At 36.8% G+C, this 27099-nt stretch overlaps 1 protein-coding gene across 18 annotated transcripts in view; it reads left to right on the plus strand.

The window, feature by feature from the left end:
• PARD3 (par-3 family cell polarity regulator) overlaps positions 1 to 27099 on the plus strand; it is a 668633-nt gene that overhangs the window by 417409 nt on the left and 224125 nt on the right. For 8 of the 18 annotated variants that reach the window (XM_056131187.1, XM_056131194.1, XM_056131151.1 and 5 more), the window contains 4 exons: positions 3446 to 3635; positions 10200 to 10351; positions 11366 to 11410; positions 17386 to 17613. In XM_056131187.1, the coding sequence (XP_055987162.1) occupies positions 3446 to 3635; positions 10200 to 10351; positions 11366 to 11410; positions 17386 to 17613 (615 nt within the window). The remainder of the gene's footprint in view (positions 1 to 3445; positions 3636 to 10199; positions 10352 to 11365; positions 11411 to 17385; positions 17614 to 27099) is intronic. The other 10 variants (XM_056131203.1, XM_056131177.1, XM_056131144.1 and 7 more) reach the window with 3 other exon arrangements.

A 27099-nucleotide genomic window follows, 5' to 3' on the forward strand; every position in this document is an offset into this window, starting at 1 on the left:
CTTCATCTTCCCTCCAACTCTTTGTTATCTAGAGAATTTTTCTGTTTTAAGCAAAACCAAAATCTACTGTATTTATTTTAGAATTTATAGTACTTTTTATATTCATAAATTTGTGATTAGTTTTAGAAAATTTATGTTCAAAATTATTCCATCTTGTTAGGAATTCAATATAAAGAAATGGAACATTAAGGATTTTTTTTTTAATTGCAAGAATAATCACTGGCAAAAATTTTCCTCATTTCATCTGTTCCTCATGTCATGCATGGTATCACCTTCTCTGTAAATGTACCAATGAATAAATGTTTAGTAAACAAACATTCTGTATCTCATTGTTTCACTTCTCTGCAAGGTAATAACTGATTTAAACCTTAGTTTGTAGCTGTTGGTTAACTAAGTGAGAAAAGAAAAAAAAATTTTTTTTTCAGAAAAAAAACAGTCAAAATTTTTTCAAGGTTGCTTTCAAGATTTCAATTTTCTGATGTACCATACTTGTAAGCTTGATTGAGAGATTATGGTATGGTCTGGGTGGAAGTTAGTAGAATATAGAGCAAGAGAGTTTAATCATTCATTACCCACAATATATTTCTTGAGTTAAGTACCAAAACTATATCCCTGACTTGCTTGTTAAGAAGTGGAAAATTGATAAAAAAATGACTCTTAGCTCTTTTGAATATTGCCCTACCAAATCACAGTGAGAGAAAAATACTGTGTCTTACAATAAATTCTACTAATACCAGTATGTCTTACAATAAATTCATAAAATGTATAGGACTTAAGATAAAATATTTCTACCCTAAACTACACAGTATAAAAAAAGATCATTATGAAAGAATAATTTGATTTCTGTATTACTTATTGGTTGTCTTTTGTCTATATTCTCTAAGCCTAATAATTTTAAATTTTGCTGTAAATGATGAGTGCTTTGTGATTACAGTATAAATTTTATTTCTAATAAATTTTGTTTTTGTTTTTCTGGGAACTTGATTTGAACACTGTGATAGTTGTTCTTATCAGTAGTTATCCATCAGTTGGGATGAGCCTGGATCACCCTGTTTTTTCTTTTTTTGTAAAGCCTTTTTGAGAAAAGGAAGTATCTTGAGAAGGAAATTTTGTCTATATGTGTGTTAGAAAATTTTCCTTTTATAGATGATAGCTTATTGAATAGGTTTTATTTTTTTGGTACGTCTATGCTAAATTAGACATAAATTGGAATGCACATGTGATTTTAATTTAGTAAAGGAATACAATAAATCTTGTTTGCCATATTTTTTGTCATGAGCACTCATAAAAGACTGCTAGTTCCCACCATTTGCTAAAATACATGCATTTCAAATCAAAATGGTTTTCCTTGGGAAATTTAAGTACAGATTTCAATGAAGTTAATGTTTCTATAATTGGGGAGTTCTAAATAATGAATTTGAAATTTCTTGCAAGTTGAATTTTGTAGTGTTTTGAAAAGACACGTAGTTTTTTTCCTGTACTGAAATATTTTGAACATTATACGTTAAAAATTTTAATATATCCATGTAGTCTCCAAATTCTCAAAGTTGTGCTAGAATAAGTCATAATTTATACATCCTTCAGAACTTTTTTTTTATATTGATTGGCCTATCGATTGATTGGTGTTGTCGATCAAACCATGGACTTTAAACATGGAAAACGTGCTCTACACTGGGTTTTTTACATCTCCTGTCTCAAAGGCTTATGCTTGAAATATCTTTTCCAAAAAAGGACCAATTTTTAAAATCTTAAACTATTCATAACTGTTGTGCTATTATTAAAATAAACTCTAATAAATGAAGAGTAACCAGGTGTAAAATGTTGGACAGGTACAGAACTTCTTTGTTTTGGGTAGGAATCAGTATAGTTGACTAAGCAGATTTGTACATTGGACTTAAAATCTGAGATTTTCTATCCTTCTGTAAGGTTATTAAGATATTGTCCTGTCTTCTAACTTATTGTGAGACAGGTCTGTGACATACTCATATCATAATATACATTTCTGTATAAAATTCCCTATCAACGGTTCTTTTTGATAAATTATTTTTTACTCATAAGTGTGGCAGAAGATTTTGGGAAGGAAACCAGAGGAACTAACTGTTTTGAGGAAGAAGATGACAACGTTTGGACCCAATTTTATCTTTAAGGATTTAGGACCTCGAGTCATAAAGTTACCCAGTTTTTTGAAAAAGAAACAAACAAGTTCCATGCTGATGCATAAACCTGAGCAAGCGGTTTTTCCTAAAAGAAACAAATTAGTAAAGACAATTCTGAGTTTGGTTTTATTTTTTTCCATTAGTGAACTCTCCATGAGGTACATTTACAAACTTACGAACTTTAGTGTTTGCATTATAGTAATACAATGATCTTTTCTTATCTTACATTCTTTTGTATTTGGACAAACCAGAATATGAAAGAAAGCTCCCTTCGCATGGTCTAAAACCGTCTGAGCAGGCAAATTGTGATCAATTTTTCCTGCCATTTCCCACTGGAAATTTGATTCTGGCATGCCTCTGTTTGATGTGTCCCTGCGTACAGTGGTGGACTTTTGACTGTCTCACACATAATGATGTTATTGTCCCGGTTTGAAATCAGGTTCATCATTTCTCCCAATGGAGAAGACATTGGATGCATGAGTCAGGTGTTAAGTCTGTTGAGATCCCCCAACATCTGCTACCTTCAGCCTTCGCAGCCATTGCAGTCTGTACATGCTCCACTGCCTTTGCCAGTCCCAGTACCAATGAGTGATCACTTTCCGCACATTTGTCTCCCTCACTAAGATGAGGTCTTCTAACCTCATGTGCTAAACACCTAGCAAATGAATGAATGGATGATTAATATGTACCTCCTTGTTTCCTGTTGAAATTTCTCATAGAATGTCTGCAATTTAAAATTCATCTAGCATTTTCACATTTTTGAGAATTTTTTTTTTTAGGTCTAGAAAATTTGCCTATTTATTATTTCATTGTTTTGGGGGTGGGGCTTATACCCGGCTGTGCTCAGGGGATACTCCTGATTCAGGGTCATGTTTGGGGACCATGTATGGTGCTGTGAATCAGATCAGAACTGGCTGCATGGGGCAAGCACTTTAATCCATGTTATGGCTCTTTAACCCTGTCTTGGGAAATTTAGTTCCTTGAAGTTGCATATATGCCTGGGGTTATATTGCTGATACATTAGAGTAAGGAATAGACAAGAGGTCTCATTTAACAGTTATTTGAATATACATACATATATTGTGTGTGTGTGTGTGTGTGTATATATATATATATATATGTGTACACACAAATACACACACACACACACACACAATTCTATTTTGTCCTACCAGGAGGAGCAGATGTGTGGCAATTGAGACATTTCCTAATGTAACAAAATATTAACATTGATAAATTAAGCACAAAGATCGATGTCTAGAATTTCTTTTTCTTTTTTCACTGGACAGGTAAATACCAGCTGTCCCCCACAGTGAACATGCCTCAGGATGACACTGTCATTATTGAAGATGACAGGTTAGCAGTTCTTCCTCCTCATCTCTCTGACCAGTCCTCTTCCAGTTCCCATGATGATGTGGGGTTCGTGACAACAGATGCTGGAACCTGGGCTAAGGCCACAATCACTGATTCAGCAGACTGGTAAGATCGTCTTCCATGCTTAGAATATCTTAACTCATGGAATTCCCACTTTACTTTATATTTAAATGGTTATTACGGAACACAATAGTTTTTTTTTGAATAGAAGTGTTCTTTCTGTTTTCATGATTTTTATACTATAAATTATTACTCTTTTGTTGTTTGTTTGGTTTTGGGGTCACATCTGGTGATGCTCAGGACTTACTCCTGGCTTTAGACGTAGGAATTACTCCTCGTGGTACTTGATGGACCATATGGGATGCTGGGGATGAACCTGGGTTGACAGCTTGCAAGGCAAACACAACTGTTTCTCCAGCCTAATTATTACTCTTTTATAAAGGATTAAACCTTATCCCACATATTTGTCAAATTAGTTTACCCTTTCCAGTCTGTAGTTAATAAATTATCCTTCTCCCAATTAAAAACAAAAGGAAAACAATAAAACCTACAAAAACTAGTACTAACAAAATCCTTTTTCTTCCTTTTTTCCATTTACCCCCTTTTTTTCTCTTCCTTTTATTTTTGGGCCATACCAGGCAGTGCTCAGCAGTCACTCCTAGTTCTGTGCCCAGAGAGTCATATGTGGTATCAGGAATCAAACTAAACTTGGCTCATCAAGTAACTTAATCCCTGTACTATCTTGCGATCTCTCTACCTCCTCTTATTTATGTTTTATCATCTATTAGGTTAGTATTAATTTGAGGAACTCTTTACTGTTAAATTCTAAGCAAACTCTGAAGAATACTGAGAGTTTATAACCATGATTTTATTTGGGCCAGATTAATATTGATAGAAAACTCTGTTGAACTTTTGTGAGTGTGTGTTTAGTTAGAGGAGTGGGTGGGCCACACTCACAACTGCTCAGAGGCTGTCTCTGGCTCTGTACTCAGGAGCATCCCCCTGGTGGTATTGTAGAACAGGGCTCAGCTGGTTACAAGCAAGTGCCTGACTTTCCTCAGCTTTCTTTTTGTGCCATAACAATACTATTTTGAATGATTTGGTTTTTTTCTAAGGATAAAACTTGGGGGGGGGGGCCTTCGCTGTTTTCCTTCTGCATCATTAAAAGTAGAGGAAAGCGTTCTATAATTCTGAACCAATCTGTGGCACATAGATGTGGTCGTGTGCAGTAATTTGCATGTTTAGTAATTATATACATAGTTAAGCCAAAGGAAAGTCCCTCATACAGTGACCTTGTTGGGTTGTTGATAATTAACACAAACCATGTGAAGCATCATACCAGGAGTTTCTTATCACCTTTTCTCTGGGGTCTTTTTCGAATATATCAGCAAAATTATATTTAACTGATTTGGCACCATTCCTTTACCAGTTAGCCATTTCTATTTCTACTTTTTTTCTCTGGCTTGTGTCAATGTTAAATGTTAGATTGAGAGAGACTAGGGGCCTGGCATTTATTTGTGTTAACATCATAGGAATGATTTTAACAAAGTACACCACTTTCCAATCCTCTCCCCCATTCCATTTCTCACATGGTCACTCAAAGATAGAATGTGTTTGTCTAATTATGTGGATGTTGTCTTGGAGTGAATCTCACCTGTTATTTGCATTCTTGAAAATTCCATCTCTAGCTTTGCTTTTTTCTTAGCTCTCTTACAGAAAACACAGCATTTAAAAATAGAGTTATACTCAAGCCTGCATGATAATGTAGCTTTGAATGAGATTTCTGGTTTAACATAGAGGGGGAAAGTGCTATGTAAAGTAAAAACCCATTTGAAATGTGCAGATACTGTTAACATTTACTGCTGCCATTTATATCCGTTTCTGAAAGTGGAAGCAACAACAAAGAGAGAGTAAAGATTCAGTATTTGCTGTATTCATCCCTGTGACAAAAGCCTTTGACTCTCCACCATGATGAGAAAATGTGAAGGTGGTCGTAGCACTGGATCTGTTTGGCGCCTTATAGAGCACTGTTGGTGAAAATAAATAAATAACTAGTAGAGATAGATTGTGGCATTAATTTCCCTACGGGGATTCACAAAATGGTAAGAACTTGTGTGATTTTGCTGTGGGGAATGTGGGACAAGTAGAAGAATATGAATGAAGGGTTATCCAAACAAGAATGGCAGCTGTTCTGAATCACAGCAGAAAATGTAAGCTTTTCCAGCCTGACAATATCTCCCTAATCCTTGATGAAAATGTTATGAAAACAAAAGGGCAATAAGACAGGATTAATAACTGGAATTTTAATAACATTAGGGGTCAGGATATGGTTACTTTTTTTTTTAAGAAATCAGCTGTCTGTCCATCTAACTTGTTAAATATTTTAGTATATTGTTTATTGTGACTGAAAGTAGTTTAATGGGTATATAGGTAGGAAGAATTAATTATGTCATGACTTAAGCATTATATAGTTATTTTAAACCTATTAACTAACAAAGTAATTTGACATTTGAAATTGTGTGTTTTTATAGTTTACCGATAGCTGTGAAAGGCTAAGTAACTCAAGTTGTTAAATTTTTAATTTGTTGTCTACTTGAATGTACCTTATTCAACCCATTAACTGATGTAAAGAATGCAGTTTTTTTCCAGAGGAAAAAGACAAAAGTGCCATATTCTAAGTTTAGTGACAATATAATTTCCAGAAGGGGTATAAAAAGTTAGTTTAAAATATACCACCCATTGCCTCTTTTGCAAACCACAACACCCAATAGGAGAGAGAGAACAAAAGGGAATGCCCTGCCACAGAGGCAGGGTGGGAAGGGGGTATGGGGGATGGGAGGAATACTGGAATCCGTCGTGGTGGGAAATAGGCACTGGTGGAGGAATGGGTATTTGATTATTGTATAATTGAAACCCAAGCACAAAAATTTGTAAGTCTACAACTGTACCTCATGGTGTCTCACTAATAAATATATATATATATATATATATATATATATATATGTCATTTAGTAGTATCAGCATTTTTTAGATTTTTGTGATAACCAAGATTTGTCCTCCCGTTGTTCATCGATTTGCTCGAGCAGGCCCAGTAAGTCTCCATTGGAGACTTTTGTTGTTACTGTGTTTGGCATATCGAATACATCACAGGTAGCTTGCCAGGCTCTGCCGTGCGGGCGGGATACTCTCGTAGCTTGCTGGGCTCTCTGAGAGGGGCGGAGGAATTAAACTCGGGTCGGCCTTGTTGGCTGCGTGCAAGGCAAACGCCCTACCTCTGTGCTATTGCTCCAGCTCAGTATCAGCATTAGTTTACTAAATTAACTAGGTAAGGTAAAGGTAAAGGTAAAGGCCCTCCCGTTGATCGTTGATTTGCTCGAGCAGGCCCAGTAACGTCTCTATTGGAGACTTTGTTGTTACTGTGTCTGGCATATCAAATACTCTCGGTAGCTTGCTGGGCTCTCCGAAAGGGGCGAGGAATCGAACTCAGGTCGGCCATGTTGGCTGCGTGCAAGGCGAACGCCCTACCCGCTGTGCTATCTGGACTAGGGAGAGAGTATAGGCGCTGTGATATTTACCTTGCACTCTGAGGATTCTGGTTTGATTCCCAGGAATAGGTGGAGTCCCTGAGCAATTCATTCTGTTTATAGAATTAATACTTTATTACAGTTCAGGTTTCAAAGTATTTCATGATAATAGAAAAAATTGGTTGAAAGCAAGGTTGAACAGATCAGATATCTTTTGGGGGGCAGGGGGTGGAGCCACACCTATTAGTGTCAAGGCTAACTTCTGATTCAGGGCTCAGGGCTCACTCCTGGCAGTTGCATATATGGAGCTGACTGTAGATGGTTCCAGGGATCAAACTCAGGTCAGCTACATGCAAGGCCAGCACCATACCCACTATATAATTTCTCTGACCCTGAGATCAGTTTTCAGTATAAAAAATATTCATAATGGAACTATATAGAGTCTGTTACTACAAAATTAGGTTTGTTTTTTCTGTTTTGTTTCATTTTTGGGGGGGGCCCACACCTGTTGATGCTCAGTTGGCTCTCAACTGAGGAGTTACTTCTGGCAGTGCTCAGGGACCATAATGGATACCTGGGATTGAACCTGGGCTGTTCACATGCAAGACATATGACTTACCCCTGAATTGTCACTTCAGACTCCAATTAGATAATAGTTTTATAATATAATTTTTAATTTTATTCTAGGGCTGTTTTTGAGTTGAGATGTATATGCTCTTGATATTATAATCATAGTATAAAAAGTTTAGTAGTGCATGATCATTGCTATGTAAGCATGGTGTATGAGGCACATATGCATAATGCGCATAATGTCTAAAATATGTTAAGCAAATATGTATAATTATATATGTAAGAAGGCACCTCAAGTTTTAAGGTCTATATGACCTTGTTTCTTCAAATGTGGACAGCAATTTTTTCCACCTTTTTAAAAAATAAAAAGATGTATGTGGAATTCAAACAGAAATATATATTCAGATATAATATGGAGTTTGACACATACACACACACACACACACACACACACACACACACACACATTCTGTTCTTACCTTAGGCTAAGCTCCCAACATCTGTGCATTGCATCTCTATCTGCAGCACTTGGGGCAGGCCTCTGGTGAGGCAAGGTTGCAGGATGCAGAATGTAAGGAACTGCTCCCTGTAAACTCGTAACCTTGGACTTTCACAAGCTCTCCTTCATAGTCTGAGCACTTGACAGCTGTGTTGCCTGATCCTAGGGTCCTTTTCTGTACTTGGTGGAAAAGTGTGAGAAGGATTGCTCTCTTCCTGTCTGGGTCTTCAAGAACCTGTTTGATTTTGACAGTTTGATATAGGACATCTTATTGAGGTTATTATAACTTACTTAGTACAGCAATTTGCAACTTACAAAGGGCTTTTTACCATCTAAGCTTTTGTATCCTCTTATTAGTCTGTAAGATTGTTGATACTCTACTTACTCCTTATTGAGTATATTCAGACATGCACTCAAAACATTTCAGGTCACTTAACTCTATAACAAAATGTCTTTCTTGATATCTTTCTTTTCACAATTTTTGGTTTAGCTTTTCTCTGCGTTCACATTATGTAATGCGTAGTAAATTGCAACAGACTTTTTGATGATTATTCCAAACAAATCACTATCATTTTATCAAAATGTATGGCAGTTTGTATAAAGCCATAAGTGGTTTAAGAAACTTGCTTCTGTCAGAAAAGTGTAAGAGTTCTGTCATCATTTAGCCATTACTGTGGAGAAAGCCCCCTTCATTCTAATGTGTTTAGTTATTTGTAAATAGCCATTCTCCTAATTGGCCTAACAGATAAGAATTATGCTTTATAAAGTGGTATACTTTTAAAAGTGTTTACACAGTTTTATAAATAAAATCCTATGCTATACCCAAATACTTCCTCTGAGAAAGCCCTGTCTGTATATCCTGCTACCAGTTATTTACTATTATGATTCATCAGTTCTACATGTACTGTACTGGGATTATCTCACCCTGTGTTGAGGTTCTCTAGCACAGCTAGTCTTAGACATACTTTTCCTAATTCCCTTAAATTCTGTCTGTTTCTCTCAGTTGTGCTTTCTTAATATCTACTTACTACTTCTGGATTTCTGATTTTCTTAGGAGCCTGTGAAGAACAAATGATCACTATTGATTTTGACCTGGATACCCAACATCGTGTCTTAACTTGGTTGTAGCACATGCTTGTTAACATAGTTTCTTCTCATTTAAATATTATAGAAAAACTATTCCTCATTAAAACTGCATGTCACAAAGATGCTTTTTAAATCTTCTAAAACGTCAGATAAACATATGCACAAAAAACTTAGAACACATCCCTGAAATATGTTTTATTCCAATGTAATTAATATGTTCATTGAGTTGTTCCCACTATTATAGTAGGTTTCTTCAAACATTCATTTCTTCCAATGTCAAAAATAATGAGACTAATTTTTTTATAATCACTTGGAAATAATGGTGTATTGTCACATAGAGTGACACAACTATTGAGGAAATAGAAATCACATGAAGAATTAGAATAAATTAACTTAATATAAGTTAATGGTGTATCTTACCATTGCCTCCTGTGCAATCAGTTCATTAATGATAAATAAGTATATTTATATATAATATATAAATATATATTTATTGTATACAATATATAATATATGAATATATTATAAATATATAAATTTTTCTTATTTAATTTTCAATATTTTGGGAGTATATATTATTATATATGTATATATGTAATGGGCTGGAGCTATAGCACAGCGGTAGGGCATCTGCCTTACAAGCGGCCAACATGGCCGACCCGAGTTCGATTCCTCCGCCCCTCTCGGAGAGCCGGGCAAGCTACCGAGAGTATCTCGCCCGCACCGCAGAGCCTGGCAAGCTATCCGTGACATATTGGATATGCCAAACACAGTAACAACAAGTCTCATGATGGAGACATTACTGGGCCCGCTCGAGCAAATTGATGAACAACAGGAGGACCGTGCTTAGTAATATATGTAATATTTGCATATTTACAAATGTGCACAATCTATCTGCATATATTCATATCACAGATATGTATGAATATATCTAAATTGAATGTCTCTTTTTGGTAATTGCTTTTATGTCTATCTTTCTCTTCATACCAGCTCTTTGAGTCCAGATGTTGATCCAGTTCTTGCTTTTCAACGAGAAGGATTTGGACGTCAGAGTATGTCAGAAAAACGCACAAAGCAATTTTCAGATGCCAGTCAATTGGATTTCGTTAAAACGAGAAAATCAAAAAGCATGGATTTAGGTAGTGAGTACAATCTCCATGAATCTTTATCTAAATAAGGTTTAGATGCTTTCAGATTGAAATTGATGGTCTCAAACACATGTCTGTTTACTTTGAGCAATAGAGAAAACAAATGTGAAATGTGACGATTTGGCAAAAATTAGTTTTTTCTCGGAGTTTGAGATAACTATATTACCCATAAGTGGCATGTTTACATAATGCGCAATATGTTAATATATATGTTTTCTGATGAGAAAAGAAACAAACACATGTGCTTATCATGCTATATTCATGCTCTTTATTTGAATAAATGAAATGTTTTAACACTTCGGCTGTTTAAAACCAATTTCATTAAAATAGTATTTGGTTCATTGTGAGATTTTTAAAACAGAAGAAAAAGTTTGGAGAGAAACCATTATCTCAATCCATGTCTAGTATTTGGTTACTTCATATCTTTCATTGCAATTTTTAAAGACTCACTTAATTGAAATGCTTATATGTTGATAATTAAGGTGTTTAATCAAAGCAATGATTTGTATTTCAAAGCAAATGAGAGGATGAAAATAACCATAATTGTTCAAACACCAATCAGGTAGTGTCTCTTTTTAAATTCAAATCCACCAAAAACAACTACAAAAAGTAAAATAATTATGTCTATAAACTGAATGATTAAAAAATAGCCTTTGTTAATCAACTGTAACTTATGCTGTTCTCTGGTGGCTGTATATACTTTAAGACTAAAAGCATTAATTTATCACATGCATAAAAGAAAAATTTGGCGGTGTATTGTCTTGGCTAATTATGATATGCTAACATATAAATAACACACATGTCTGTGAAATGAAATGACTGGCATATTGCATGGAGACACTGCTTTTCCCCCTTTCATTGATTTGGATGTTTGCTTGATGTTTCATATCATTTGCATGAAATATTATCTAAGAATTGTCACCTAACTGAAAAAATCTGGGAAACGTTGAAGCATGTTGGGCTGTGGGGACTAACTGGGCTAACCGTTATACATTTACCTTTTAACAGTAGCTGACGAGACTAAACTCAATACAGTGGATGACCAGAAAGCAGGTAAGAATGGACAGTTAGACTGTTGCCATAGAAACTGATCCAAGGAGCTTATCATAATTATAGAGCTGCCAATCATAGCACATGTAAACATAAATATTCCAGTCTTGCAGGGATGTTTTTATTGTAGGAAATCAAGCTGTACAAGAAAGAAAATAATTTTGTTAGAAGAAATCTATCGGTATAGTGTGTTAAGTGGAAATATAATTTAGGGCTTCAAGAATGTGAGAACAACCTAGATTTTCTCAGTTACATTGGCGTTAGAATGTTTCTCACACACACACATAAAATAATTTTGGAAAGCATAATCTCTAGAGATAGACTCCTAACTTTTTAATTTATTTGTTTGATGTCTAGTTAACTTCCAGAAATTAGTCTCTAAGGTTGATTTGGAGGATAATAGAACAAATATAGATATTTTTTGCTGAATGACATTGTTAAGTATTGCTATCACTAGTCACTCTGAAATCCTTTTTCAGATCAAGAATTAACTCATAGTTACCTGACATTATGTTAGACTATGTAGCACTGTAGCACTGTCCTCCTGTTGTTCATTGATTTGCTCGAGCTGGTCCAGTAACGTCTCCATCGTGAGACTTGTTGTTACTGTGTTTGGCATATTGAATACATCATGGGTAGCTTGCCAGGCTTTGCCCTGTGGGCGAGATACTCTTGGTAGCTTGCCGGGCTCTCCGAGAGGGGTGGGGGAATCGAACCCAGCTAGGCCGGACCGGCTGCACGCTTATCTTAACCTTGTGAACGTATTCTAATAGGTTTGTCTCTCTCTTCCCCTATAAGTATTTAGGGCTCATTTCTGAAAGACTGCCTATCATTTCTATCATTCCATAGAAACAATAAATTATATTGGGCTGGATTTTACACTGAAGATTTTACTTTTTCTGTTATTTTCTGTGGAAAGTTTCTGTAATTAAAAGTAATGTGATGTGTATAATTGAGCATTTATGATTTATTACTATATGTTTGCAATAGTTTTTTAATTATTCTAGCTCTAGCATGATGGAGTTACACCACTTAGCACTAATTAGTTTTAATTCACCTTTTTAACCTGTACTAGTCATTAGTTTTAGCCTGGTTGGAAGTGTTTATGTTTTATACGTATGTAAAGATTATTGTGGATATGGTCAAAGTTTTCACATCCTGTAGAGTAAAAGATAGATTGTAAAAAGTGCATCTAATAAATCATAGAATTAACTGAAATACAAGGCAATTAACTATAGTCACAGCCTTAAGAAGTAGTTATTTATCTTATCAAACAAAATTCATTGAAATTCTAAAACAGGGCTAAAGAAAAACATTGTTTGATAGCTCACATATGTAAATTAGTAATTAGATTTTGTAGTTAAGATTATTCAGTCCTTCTAAGAAGTAATTTTATTGTTCATGGAAACTAAATTGTTCTGTTCAGGTTATGTAGCATCACTTTATATACTATGCCAATTAGATAAAATAAGAAAATTTAATTAACCAATTCACTACCATTAAGAGTAAAAGATCAATTTATCATGATTTTAAGAAGAATAATAATATTCAAATTAATACTGATAACATTAAATCATTTCCTTAGTGGGAAGGCAGTGGAAAGGCAGATTTTATGTTCTAACTCAATCATAAATTTTTAATTTTTTTAAATGCTGGATCTTCATTAAAGTGTTTTTTTTTTTTTTACCCCTATGTGAAAGCTGTCCTTTCCAATTTAAATTGGAGAAACTTGGGACAAGAAAAATGGTATACTTATACCAAAGTATTCTTTGGCCTATTTTTTTAAATCTACAGGAATAAAAAATCTAAACTAAGTCCTCTCTCCACTTTTTACTATTAGCCATGAAATAGATTTTTAGTTATTTTTCTTTCTTCTATTAACTTGAATTATTAGTTATTACAATTTTCCAGTTAGTCCAAAGATTATACCAGGCTTATAATGGTATATTTTTTTAGATCACCAGTCCAACCACAGGACTTTCATATTAAAAACTGAATTCTGTTTCCTTCACCCCCTTGCAAAAGATGTCCTCTTCTTTTCAGTCAAAGCAGTATTAATAGATAGGAGTAGAAAAATAGAAAAATCATTTAATTTTCCCTTTTACTTCTCTGTTTGCCAATCTTGCATCATATTTCAGGTATAAACTTACTTTTTGAAAGAAGAGAGACCAATACAAGAGGAGAAGTGGGTTTCTAATCATTTAATAATTGAATATGTGACATAAGCAAACTAGCATAACTAAGATTTAGATAAAATCATTCAAATTTTTTTAAATCTTTTTTTTTTCTTTTTTGGTCACACCCTGCAATGCACAGGGGTTACTCTTGGCTCTGCACTCAGGAATTACTCCTGGTGGTGCTCATGGGGGCCGTATGGGATGCTGAGAATCAAACCCAGGTCGGTCGCATGCAAGGCAAACACCCTACCTCCAGTGCTATTGCTTCAGTCCCTAAAAAAAATTCTTTTATGTGTTTGAATAAAGGCAGATATTTTCTCCCACCCTTTAGATGAAGACATTTTTATATTTTTTTACTAGGGAATCTGAATCCTGTACTTAAAGTGCTCTGGATCTCAGTAACCCTCTTTCAACAGACTTTATGTATTGCTTAGCAGGTTGGAGAGGTAGCGTAGGGGGTTAGGCACCCACCTTGAAATCTGGTAATGCTGGATTGATCCCCTGCACTACATATCATTTCCTGAACACCTCGAGGGGTTTCTCCTGAACACCTTGATGATTTTCTCCTAAACACACAGCCAGGAGTATCTCTCAAGCACTGCAAGGGTTGCCTCCCATGCCACACCTTGGAAAAGCGCTAATATAGGGCTAATATAGGGCTTAAATGAATGATTGGCATGTTCAGAGTAAGTTACCAGACCATTTTTTTGGACAACAACCAGACATTGTTGTTGTAGATCTTGTACATTCAGTCTCTTAATTATGAATTAGTTTCTCAAGTAGCAGTGAGCAGCCATAGAATATGTACAAATGATGGACATGGGTATTTTCAAATAAAAGTTTTCAGATTTCACCATGGTTTGCTAATTTCTAGTACAGAATCAAAAATAGACATTGCTTTTTTTTGGATAATGTTGTAATAAATTTTCAACCATATCTATTACAGTACTTTGTTGCCCTCCCGTTTACTCAGTATCTACCATTAACAATCATTAAATAAAATGCTATACTCTAGAGTGTTATCTATTGAAAAGAATGAGCAGTCTCTGAGCTGCACTTTCCAAATACTTTGCATATTTAGTTGGCATTTTATCCTTTTATCTAGATGTCTATATTTGTGTATTTTAATAAATATACATTTTATATACCATATATAAATATATATGTACATGTACCATTTTGTTTTTGTTTTGGGGTCATATCTGGTAGTGTTCAGGGCTTATCCCTGCTCTGTACTGAGGGATCACTCCTGGTGGGCTTGAGGAACCCCTATGGGGTGCTAGGGATTGAATTTGTTATCTACATGCAGAGAAAGTGTCCTACCCACTAACTTTCTCCAGCCCCCTACACATGCGATGTTTGTCACTTAGGAAAATCTTAGTGACTACAAAGTCAAGTGTTTAAACATAAAATCCTTATTGAGGATATAGATAATATACACAAATATATATTCTTTATAAACCCACAAAAGCACAAAATATTTGCCTTGTTATTTTTTTTTTTTTGAGTCACACTCAACAGTACTCAGGACTTAACTCCTGACTCTGTGTTCAGGAATTAATAGGGGCCCATATGGAATGCCAGGGATAAAATCCAGGTCTGCTATGTGCAAGACAATTAACTGACCCCATATAATATTGCTCCAGCCCCTGCCTTATGATGTTAATGAAACCCAAAGGAAAAGAACTCATTTATGACAATAAATGAGCATAATATTTGGAAATGAAATTCCCAATGATAATCATAGGAAGTATATAATTTTGTCCCCAAATGATCCTTTTCCATTATTTTTGATTCCTTAGTTTCCTGTTTTTTATTTTGTTCCATGGGGCAAAATTCTATTTTCTTCTAGCAATATTGTTTCTATGAGTATATAAACCATAAGACCAAACATTGCAGTGCTATCAAGAGAAAAAGTACTATTGATTTTCCTAAAAATAAGTATTTTACATGAATTTTTCTCATAAAATAATCGAATGTCTGTAATTCTGCATTGAAGTTAAGCAACTATGTTTTCTCCCAAGTAAAATAATTTATGGAATATTATATCTTCATTAGAATCATCTTTTCACTATTCTGACTTTGTTACATTTTTACCATATCTGTTCTGACTTAAAAATACTAACCCATTGTGAAAATTAGGTGGAAGACATAATGTAAATGAATTCTTTTTGACTTGCAATTTAATTTGTATTCTGTTTTATACCGAGTCATGGAAAGCATATGACAAAACTATTTGTCTTCTATGATAACAAGTCTTCTCCTTAATTATTGGTCAACATATGGGCAGATGACCCCATGTAGAGATTAACTATCTATCTCCCCTACACTCCCATTTTTCATACCTGCCTTTTTAACTGCGTAAGAAAATAGCTAGTTCTATAATGTAGGTTGCCCAGGTGGTGTTGCAAAGCTGGTATATTCTAAATTTGTCTACCTCTGAGAGTCAGACAAGGCAATGATAGATGAGGTTGTCTAAATTGGTTAAAGAATTCCATTCTGATTGCCTTCTAAAGCTAATGGTACTATGGATATTATCTCAGGTTTTCTTACCATGGATCTTAAGAAATAGAACCAAACTTTTAATCTATGTATTCTTGCATGTGGTTCCACTGAATTTTTTAGATAATTGTTCACCATGTTCCTTTTGTTTATAGTTAATTTCTTAAGAAGGTAGTATTATCCCCTGGTCTGGATATGTTTTCATAGCTCTCTTCTTTCCTCTGTTTTTCATCAAAGAGAGCCATGATGTAGAGTGTTTCTATGTATTGCTCTTCCACAAAACAAAACAAAAAAATTCCCCAAATTAGAATTCTGCCTGGTTCCAGGCATTCCTAAGTTTATTAATGACATGAATTCACATGTGCTTTTTTCACTTGTGTGTTGAATGAACCTGCACTATAATGAAGAAATTTCTGAGGGTCATTGTTTAGAGTTTACATTCTATTGGGAGACATATTTTTTATTTATTTGTTGGGTTTTGTACCGTACCTGTCAGTGCTCAGAGCTTACTCATGATTCTGCTACTCAGAGATCACTCTTGACAGGTTTAGAACCACATGGGGTATCGGGAATTGAATCCAGTTTGGCTTCATGCAAGAAAAGCGCCCTTCTCACTTTACCATCGCTCTGGTGCAGTAAATTATTTTAAATTATTTTAAGTTTTTAAAACATAAATTTCCTCAATTTTTTTATAGTTTAGATGACATGGTTGCTATAGTGTTAGAGTTTGCAGTTTTGATGAACACAGTTATTACACTCCACCATCCCAAAGGTGTTGATGTTTGGTAAGTGATTTTAAGCTACCCAAGCAGATCTTAAAACAAGATGAAAAATCACAAACACCTCAACTTTTTTTTTTTCACTTAGTTCTCATTTCTGTTCTTTAAGTGTGCTTCTGGTTTATTCTGGTTATTTTAAATTATTTACATGACTTGGAGTAAACAATTTGACAAAAATTTCATCTTCTGAGATAAAACTGGAAACTGATACATTAGTTTTTCCTAATGCAAAGAACTTTAATGTATATTTTCATTAATTTATTATTGGTGTACAGTACATGATTTCAATGGGTTATCTTCATGTCTCTACATAGGTAGATTGCCACCAATCCCAACACTCAAGTGAAAATAGACAAATTGAATATGAACTGAAATTAGTAATATTACTTTACCTTTTTTATTTATATACGTCATTGAATGGATAATATGTCCCTAATTATTTCCACAATTTATAGATAGAGAGCCTGGTATGTAGTCTTACCTCACTAATTCTATTATTTTGTTTCTATAAATTTCCAAGGTTCCCCCAGTAGAGATGTGGGACCTTCCCTAGGTCTGAAGAAGTCCAGCTCCTTAGAGAGTCTGCAGACAGCAGTAGCTGAGGTGACTTTAAATGGGGATATTCCTTTCCATCGTCCACGGCCACGAATTATCCGAGGAAGAGGATGCAACGAGAGTTTCAGAGCTGCCATTGACAAGTCTTACGACAAACCTGCTGTAGACGATGATGATGAGGGCATGGAGACATGTAAGTTTCTAATTCTAACAGAACATACAAAGAGCTCGATAAAGTGGCGGTTCTCAAACTGTACGCCAGGGAACCCAGGTCATTGCAGAACCCTCCACAGATGTCTCTGAGGTCTGATATTTTCACAATTACCAAACAGTTTTACTTACCTTTTTACTTTCCTTCTCTAACAGTTTTACAGTGGGATTTTTTCAGAGTCAGTAAGTCATGTGGTACCATAGTAGATTAAATACAGAGTAGTTGGAAGAGTTTCATGGCAAGATACAAGAGATACACTAAAATGTAAAGTGGTGCTATTATTCTCCCCGGTTGTTTTTGGAAAATGCAGTTATGATCTGAAAATTAAAAATTTTAATATAGTAATAATATTTTATAGCCTGTTCAATTTCAATTCCGTAAACATTGCTGATAGATATAATCCACTTTAAACAATGTTATAGTACTTAATTTATCATAAAAATCCACTGTCACTGTCACTGTCCTCCCGTTGTTCATCGATTTGCTTGAGCGGGCCCAGTAACGTCTCCCTTTTGAGACTTGTTGTTACTATGTTTGGCATATTGAATATGTCATGGGTAGCTTGCCAGGCTTTGCCGCGTGGGCGAGATACTCTCGGTAGCTTGGCGGGCTCTCCGAGAGGGGCAGAGGAATCGAACCCGGCGGCTCGACTGGGCTGGCTGCATGCAGGGGGAACGCCCTACCACTGTGCTATCGCTCCAGGTTTGTAAAGCACTGCTCACTGCTCTTTAGTGACTCTTATAATGTGATTTTACCAATGAATATATAAAATAATCTAATCTCGAGAATTTATTTTTTGGGATGTTTATTCTGGTTTTGGGACCATACCCAGCTTTGCGCAGGGTTTACTCTTGGCTCTTTACTCAGGGATCATGCCTAGCATATTGTGGGAGACTCTGTGTGGTGCCAGGGATCAAACCCAGACCTGCTGCATACAAGTCAAGTACCCTACCCACTGTACTATCTCTCTGGCCCTTTACTTTCATTAATTATTCTTGCTTTCTTTGCTGTGAGCTACCGAGTTGTGTTTCTTTCTTTCTTTTGATTTTGGGCTCCACCTGGCAGTGCTCCTGGCTCTGTGCTCAGGGATCACTCCTGTAAGGCTCAGGGGACTATGTAGGGTTCATCAACATGCAACCGCAAATTACCCTACCCACTGAACTAGCTTTCTGGCCCCAAGATACATTTATTTCTAGGTTGTAAAATATTTAAAGTCAAGATTATTAGAAGTCCAAGGTTAATATGAGTGACTTATATGTTTTCTGTAGTAGAATATTAAGGGTAAGATTCTAATATTTATATATATGTTAAATGTCTGCATCAGAGCGTTATCTTATATTTAACCATGGTATATAAATAACCTCCAGTGAAATAAAAAAAAAAAAGAACACTCTATTGGTTTTTTTTTCTTAGAAAGGTTTTGGGAGCTTTAATGGGTTAAAAAAATTGTTGAAAAAAATAGTTGATTGTCTTATATTATCTAGAACTACTATTTACATGCAGGAGCGATAGCACAGAGGTAGGGCATTTGCCTTGTGTGCAGCCAGCCAGGCTGAGCTGGGTTCGATTCCTCTGCCCCTCTTGGAGAGCCCGGCAAGCTACCGAGAGTATCTCACCCCCATGGCAAAGCCTGGATTCAATATGCCAAACACAGTTACAACAAGTCTCAAAGTGGAGACGTTACTGGGTCCGCTGAGCAAATCTATGAACAATGGGAGGACAGTGACATTTACATTTTAGTTCTTTAACTTCTAATGTATCCATCTCACCCCTAAGTAAAGTTGAAGATGCCACTGCCTGAAATCAGGCAAAGGGCAGAGATAATTTAAGAAACTGTAAATTATTCACAATTTATCTTTTAGTTTGGATCATTTTTATCACGCATACCTAAGAGTGACTGTGGTTGGAAAGAAGCATTTTAACCAAATCACATTTTGAGGATATATAGGTAAAATTATATGGGTTTTTTTTCTGTCCCATGGAGTATGTTTCACACAGAAATATTCATAGGAAGATGCATATTTCTGCCATAATGTAACATGAAAAGCAACACTTGAGGAGATTGCAATACCTCAACCCTAACCCCCCTTCATCCCCCCAATCCTTCTCTAAATCTGGATGGTTTTTTCACTCCAGCCAGTTAGCAATTTCAAATATATGCAGCCTATTCTTGCCAGATAAAGAACATATTTCCTATTTTTGCTGCCAAGTCTTGTATCCAAGATCCTGAGTCATATGTGCTTTCAACCTTCTTGATTTTTTTCCCCCTCATAGTATCCCTAGTTCTTTGCCATCCTAGCCAGTATTTGTTGCATAGCCCTTTTTGGGGTAGGATCTTTATCACAGATTGCTATTGCTGTCTCTCCTGGTTATATAGTTAATAAAACATATAGTACTTTGACTGACCTTGATGCCTCAAAAAAAATTTTTTTTTAAGTAGCTACAGTGTTTGGTTTTCTGAGCTTTTTTTCTTGTTCTGGTTAAAATGTTATTTAAATTACCTTATAAAATGTGATTTTTCTCACATATGTCACTCATTTCAAATGCAATGGGATGGGATGCTTATCAAATTCAAGACATGTTTTTAACTCTTTAGGGACAAACTTCAGAATTTGCCACCAAGGTTTCTTGTAGAATTGCCCCTATATGAATACAGATACCTTTTCTAATTGAAAATAAAATTTAAATATGTTAAAACCTATTCATTTATTTTTTGTCATCAGTAAAAAGATAAATACATGAATCATAATTTGTGAACCAAAGGTGAAGTTTTAGCAGTGGGGCAAGATACTTGTTTCATGTCTATCTATCATCACAAAATGCTGTGTTTTTCCAAAATTGAAAAATCTTTTTTTCATGCAGACAACCTATTGAATTTTGGAGATGATGAAAGCAACTAGTGTGCATTGTAATTCCTGACATTTGAGTTGTTGAGATTGTATTAGTGCGGTGTGTTGAGCACTGAACCAGACCAGCACTGAATCTAGTCTGTTTTCTTCTTTCTTGATTCCGTTTGGGATTTTGATACAATTGCATAAAGGCCTGGAAACTTGATTTGTTTGTGATTTGGACAGTGAGGTCCCTGATGTTCGCTGTGTGTAGTGTGAGCACCCCACATGCCTTCCTTGGTGGTGGCTGCGGGTAAGAGAAGGGGCAGGTGAGATTTATCCAAGGCTCCCTCTCCAGCCCCTTCTGCTGTTCCCACCCCTTTGGTGCTCCAATTATGGGGGCTTAAAGTTTCTTAGTATATCAGGACCTTCCCAAATGTTAATGTCATGGAAGGGTAGCTTGCAGTTTGAAAAATTCTCGGCGGTTTGAAAAGCTCTGGTTGAGATGGTTTTGGGGGTTCTTCTAGGATTAATATTCCATGATTCTGGTTTCCACTTATTTGCCAACTTACAATCCTGCTCATGCCTCCTTAGATAAGGTGCGCACAGGAAAATACTCCTCAGGACTGCTGTAGGACCATATGACCAAGTAACCACAGAGCTGTCCACTCAGTACTCATTGAGCATTTGTTGCATCAGGAAGTGAGCCCCTGCCTCAACAATACCACTTTTTAAATTAAGAAAGGGATTGTGGGGGGCTGGAGTGATAGCACAGCAGTTAGGGTGTTTGCCTTGCATGCGGCCGACCCGGGTTCAATTCCCAGCATCTGATATGGTCCCCCGAGCACTGCCAGGAGTAATTCATGAGTGCATGAGACAGGAGTAACCCCTGTGCAATGTCGGGTGTGATCCAAAAAGGGGGAAAAAAGAAAGAAAGAAAGAAAGAAAGAAAGAAAGAAAGAAAGAAAGAAAGAAAGAAAGAAAGAAGAAAGAAAGGGAGTGTGGGTTGGACAGACAGGTCCTCAGCAGGATGCCTGAGGCCTATCCTTCCTGTTGGTGGCCAACACCGGGCTTCTGTGAACTAGACTTTCAGCACCTCATCAGATTGTTTTTTCTTTTTTTTCCTCAAAATAGATACAAATCTGCTCAGAGTGTTGGTCATTAGATAGTCACTTTGCCATGTGACTGGAGACAGAATGGTGTTTATGATGAGCTCTTTCTTCCTTTCGTTTTCCCAATGGCCTTTTCAAAGCCTGACTCGTGTCCTCAGAACAGGGACCACCCATCATTCCCTGTCACTGTGGCTTCCTGGGATCCCATTCTAATATCTGGTGGTGCCCCTGCCTCGGCATCACTACCCACCTTGAATAATGCCTGTGGGCTTCTGGCTATGAGGCCAGCTAGTAGTGGGGGATGTGTTGTTGGGATGCAGCACCCCGTGAAATGAAAATGCTGGACTGCTTTTGAACTTTGTTCTGAAATATGCGTGTTGGTCAGAGCAGAGGGTCCTTTGGTTATGCAGGATACCTCCTACTGCAGCGCTGTGGCGTTGGAATGTTGGGGACAAGGGGGCTTCAGTGTTGTTCAGTCACTGCCCCCCCCCCCCCCCCCCGCCCCGGCCCCACTCCCTGGCTTTCTCTCTTGTGGCTCTTTTCTAGGCAGAGGCCCCGTTGATTGCTCTTGTCAGCTGGCCCAGCGCCGCCCCAGAGCCTGTGCTCCATGGCTTCGCACAGGCCCCCTCTTCTCCACAGTGTCACAATCATGGCACGGGCACAACAGTGGGGGCCAAGAGACTGGGGCGGGATCCATGTGGTATCTGGTATCTGTCATCTTCTGTAACACTTACGTTCTTCCTGCAGAGATGGCAGAAGCCAGCATTTTTGTCTCTCATTTAATCCATCTGGCCTCTCCATGTTGTGCGTGTCTGTCTGGATCAAGATGGAGCTTTGTATTCTGGGGCCCATTATCTCTGAGGCCATACCTGTGTTTGACATGTCAGGGCATCTACAATCTGCTCCTTCTTCTATGCAAATTATGTACCCCTGCCTGGCTCTCAGCACACAGCTTCAGTAGTCCTCCCTGCCCACCCCCCTCCCTTAATAAATCAGTTGCTGTTGCTACCAAGAAAATTCATGAGTAAGATTGCTTTGTTTTCTTTTTGAAAAATACAGAGCCCCAGTTTTCCTCAATTAAAAGTTGCCAAATTACCTCACTATCAGTTCACTAACAGCTTTTTTTGTTGGATTAGAGGAGGTGGAACATAACAAAACTAAATACAAACCTATTAGTTGTACCTATTGATTTAAGTTATAGCCTCTTTAGGATTTTAAATGTGAAAAAGCTGTATGCCTTGAAAACATAAGGACAATTTGCTTTTGATCAGCTTGCCTACTTTCTTATATACTCTTATTAGGAGATAAGGCAAAGCATTGCTCTGAAATATCCATAACTTAGATAAACAGTCTGTATGTGATGAGACCAGGTTTATGTTAGTAAATCAGCTAGTCTAGCTTTCTTGGGAATTTTTTTTAACTAATTAAAGAATAGCAAATTATATTTCATGTCTCTGTCAGCTCTCAGCATTCTTCACACTCTAGTTACTTTTTATCAAGTCATATATGAGATAAAATGGTCTAAATCTGATTTTAGTTTTAGCAAAATCTATGAAATAATATATGAATAATATAGAATAAGAATTTGATATGAATGATAGGGCAGAGTACTTTGCAGAAGATTTACTTTTTGATTTACCTATTTTAATCAGTTTGGTGTTAATCCTTTTTAAAAAAATTCTCTGGAACTGGAAAGATTGTCCAGTGAATGGGGTGCTTGCCTTGCATGTGGCTGAGCTGGGTTCAATCTCTGACACCATATGTTGAACCTCCAGCCCCACTAGAAGTGACCCCAGAGCACGAAGCCAGGAGAAAGTCTGAGCATCAGTGGATATGCCTCCTCAAAAAATGTGCTCTGACAGAGAATGACTGCACTCATTCGTGGAATATAAAATAACATAGTATGAGACTAACACCCAAGGACAATAGAGACAAGGTCCAGGAATATTGCTCCATGGTCGAAAGCCTGCCTCATGAGCTGGGAGAGACGGCAGCTGGGATAGAGAAGGGATCACAAAGTCAGTGATGGTTGGAGGGATCACAAGTTGGTAGATATGTGCTGAATGTAGACTAAGGACCAAACATGATGGCCTCTCAGCATCTTTATTGTAAACCATAATGCCCAAAAGTAGAAAGAGAGTAAGAAGGAAATTATTTGCCATAGAGGCAGGGGTTGGGGTGGGTTGGAGGTAGAAGGGGGGATATTGGAGACACATTGGTGGTAGAAAAAGTACACTGGTGGAGGAGTGGGTATTCAGTCATTGTATGACTGAAACTCAATCATGAAAGCTTTGTAACTGTATCTCACAGTACTTCAATTAAAAAAAAATTAATGTTCTCTAAAGTGCTGGGAATAGAAACAGTTTACCCTATCCTTTTATGCTAATTTATATACTTTATTAATGGAGTGATAGCACAGTGGATAGGATGTTTGCCTTGCATGCTGCCAACCCGGGTTCGATTCCTCTGTCCCTTTTGGAGAGCCCGGCAAGCTACCGAGAGTATCCTGCCTGCACAACAGAGCCTGGAAAGCTCCATATGGCATATGTGATAAGCCAAAAATAGTAACGATAAGTCTCACAGTGGAGATGTTTTAATGGAGACATTACTGGTGCCCCCTTGAGCAAATTGATGAACAATGGGAGGACAATGCTACAATGCTACAGTGCTGTTATTACCTTCAGTTTATGACAAGGCATTTTGATTAATCTTTTGAAAGTTTCAGGATGTAGTATAAATGTAAGTATACAAAGTGGTGGAAACAACTTCTTGAATTTCTTTTTCTAGATGTCAAGTGGCATTAACCAAAATAACAATAAAAAGTCACAACTCCAGCATTAAATTACTGGACACTTATTTAACACCTTTCTGTTTAGGAAAAAAATTATTTTATTTGTTGACCAGGATCATTTATATGAACATATGAACTAATTAAAGAATGTCTACCTTTTGGTTCTGATTAAAATTTTTTAAGAGTATTAAACAAACTTTCCAATTGGAACACCTATTACTATACTTACAGTGCCTTAAACTCTGTAAATGTGCTTGGATGCACTGTGTACATTAGATCTAACATAGAGGCTGTCAGTTGCTGAAGAGTCAGACATGCTTCAACCCAGTGGACAAAATGCCACTTGAGAAGCAGTGTGGAGACCAAGGTATTGTGGTGCCCAGGTTACCTCAGCACCAAAGAATAGGTTAGTCACTCAGATCATGTGGTATTGGAATGAAAGGGGAGATAGATTAAGTCTGCTCAGAGGAATTCTTGGTTGATAGGAATTCTTGTTAGGGCACAACCCAGGAGCTTACAGACTGTAATGTGACATCAACCCTAGAGGCAGGGTTCAGGGAGTACCAAGAGTTAGGCGAGACCAGATTGGTGCCAGCACTCTCAGTAAAGAAGCTTACATGGGAGGCATTGTCTTCGATGGCCACAAGATCTGGAAGGTTTCTCCCCAGCCTCCACCAAATCCCAGTCTCCTACAAAGACTTTAGTTGAATTGAGTCACTTAGTAACCAGAAAATCTCACTAGCACATGGCATATCCACAGCCGTGGGCTCAGGGCAGCTTTATGCTCATGTATGCTGAAGAGAGGCCTTTGAGAGCAGGCTTTCTGAGGGCCAGTACATCCATTTGGTGATTGTGCTTTATGGCCTGTAAAGCTGTTGCTCGGAGAGCGGATGGACTGGGGCCATCCCTCTACTGCTTTACTTGGCTAGAGATGATGCTTGCGGAGGGCGAGAAAAGTGAGGGATGAGATTTAATAGCTGGGCAGAGAATGGATCACAGACAGCCTTGTGTAAAGTATTTACTTTTTATGCTGAGGAACTCAGAAAAGCATTTGACGAATTTAAAGTAAAAGAATTTGATTATTGAGGTCAATGGAATGAGGATGGACTATCAGGCATGGGATGGAAAGCAACAAAGCTGGTGGTAAGAAGATCAGTTATATAGAAGAAATGTAATAATCCAGGTGAGTAATGATGCTTGGCAATGGCAGGGAGAAGGAATAAACTGCGTTTACATGCTTAGCATCTCACATATAAAGATGGATGATGTTGATGTGATTTCTCTCATTAGCATTTCCAGGCTCTGAAACCTCAAATCATCATCTTGCTGTGGAATCAGTCCATTACCAAGCTTTCTTAATTTTCTCCCATGGAATCTCCTAATTTCACTCCTTCTGTCCAATCTAGACCAAATCCTCAATATTTAAAATTTTCAGTTAATGTTAGGATCTCCTGAGAGACCGCATTGAGTCCGGATTTGCTGAATAAGCTTCACAAAATACACTTCCAATCTCTTGAGCAAACCTGGACATTCCTCTTCAGACCACACACTCTATATGTGGTATATCTTGTTACCTCCCCTTCAAATACTCCCCTCCACCAGGAAGGCATTAGATTCCTTCCTCCTTCTTCCTATGCAATCTAACTTTCCTTTGATTTTTGAAGCCCTTCATTAACTGTAGTGAATGCATTTGAAATTTTTTAGTGCAATCTTTTGAAATTCAGTTCGTTTTTGTATATCCCAAATATGGAAGGCAAGATATATGATTTCTCAAAAATAGAAGAAAATAGAGCATTGCTTGCCAATTTGTTATTATGTCACATTTGCAGAATTGGATTTTGTTCTTTGCTTTAGTTTTTGTTTTTACACTTCAAAGAGTCAGAGTAGTGACCTGGGATTTCTTAACAGTATAAATTCTGTTTTGTATGTTGGCAAAACCGCATTTGACAACAAGCATTCTCCTTGACTAAAATGAATGTTTTAGTGGTAAGTCTAGCAGTAGTTGCCACTTTGTGTAACCAGTCCATTTGGGAAGAATGTTGAAAGGAAAGGAAAGGAAATACCAGCTTCACTATATTATTCCCCACTGGACAGAAAAGACTTCCATGTGATCCATCAGTTGAGTATAAAAGTCAATTGGATACCAAACCATATTTGCAAGCATTCAGGAAATTAAGGGTGTAACCCTCATTGTAATTTCTCGGTGGCATTCTTTCGAAAGAGAGGGATAATAGAGGTGATACCCTGTCATTCCTTTCAGGAACATTTTACCTGCTTCATTTGGAGGTAAAGAGAATGCATTAAAGAGTTTAGAATATCAAGTAGATGTAAGGCTTTTTTTTTTCTTAAATAAATCTTAAACAGTGAGAGTGATCTTGCTGTTTTTGTTTCTCCACCTTCTCCATATCCCAACATAAACTGAGAAGAGATTTTATTTTTTAATGAAATCAGTGTACTTTTAGAGTTGAGTGTCTCAGGGATCAACTTAATGAACTGTCTTCAGTTACTGAAGCCCCTTGTAGAATGACTCTGATAAATACATCTGATTCCTTAGTGTCTTTTTCTCCCACTTGGATCATATATTTGGTTCTTCATCATCAGTTATAATTCCCATCACACATTTTAGTATAAAAGCTTTCTAATTTTTTATGTTTCATGCCAGCTTTGTGTGGGGGGCTTTTTTGTTGCTTTGTGTGTGTGAGTGTGTGTGTTCAGCAAAAGCTGTTTTTCTATTGCC

This window comes from Sorex fumeus, unplaced genomic scaffold (assembly GCF_029834395.1).
Source record: "Sorex fumeus unplaced genomic scaffold, SorFum_2.1 ptg000007l, whole genome shotgun sequence".
Lineage (NCBI taxonomy): Eukaryota > Metazoa > Chordata > Mammalia > Eulipotyphla > Soricidae > Sorex > Sorex fumeus.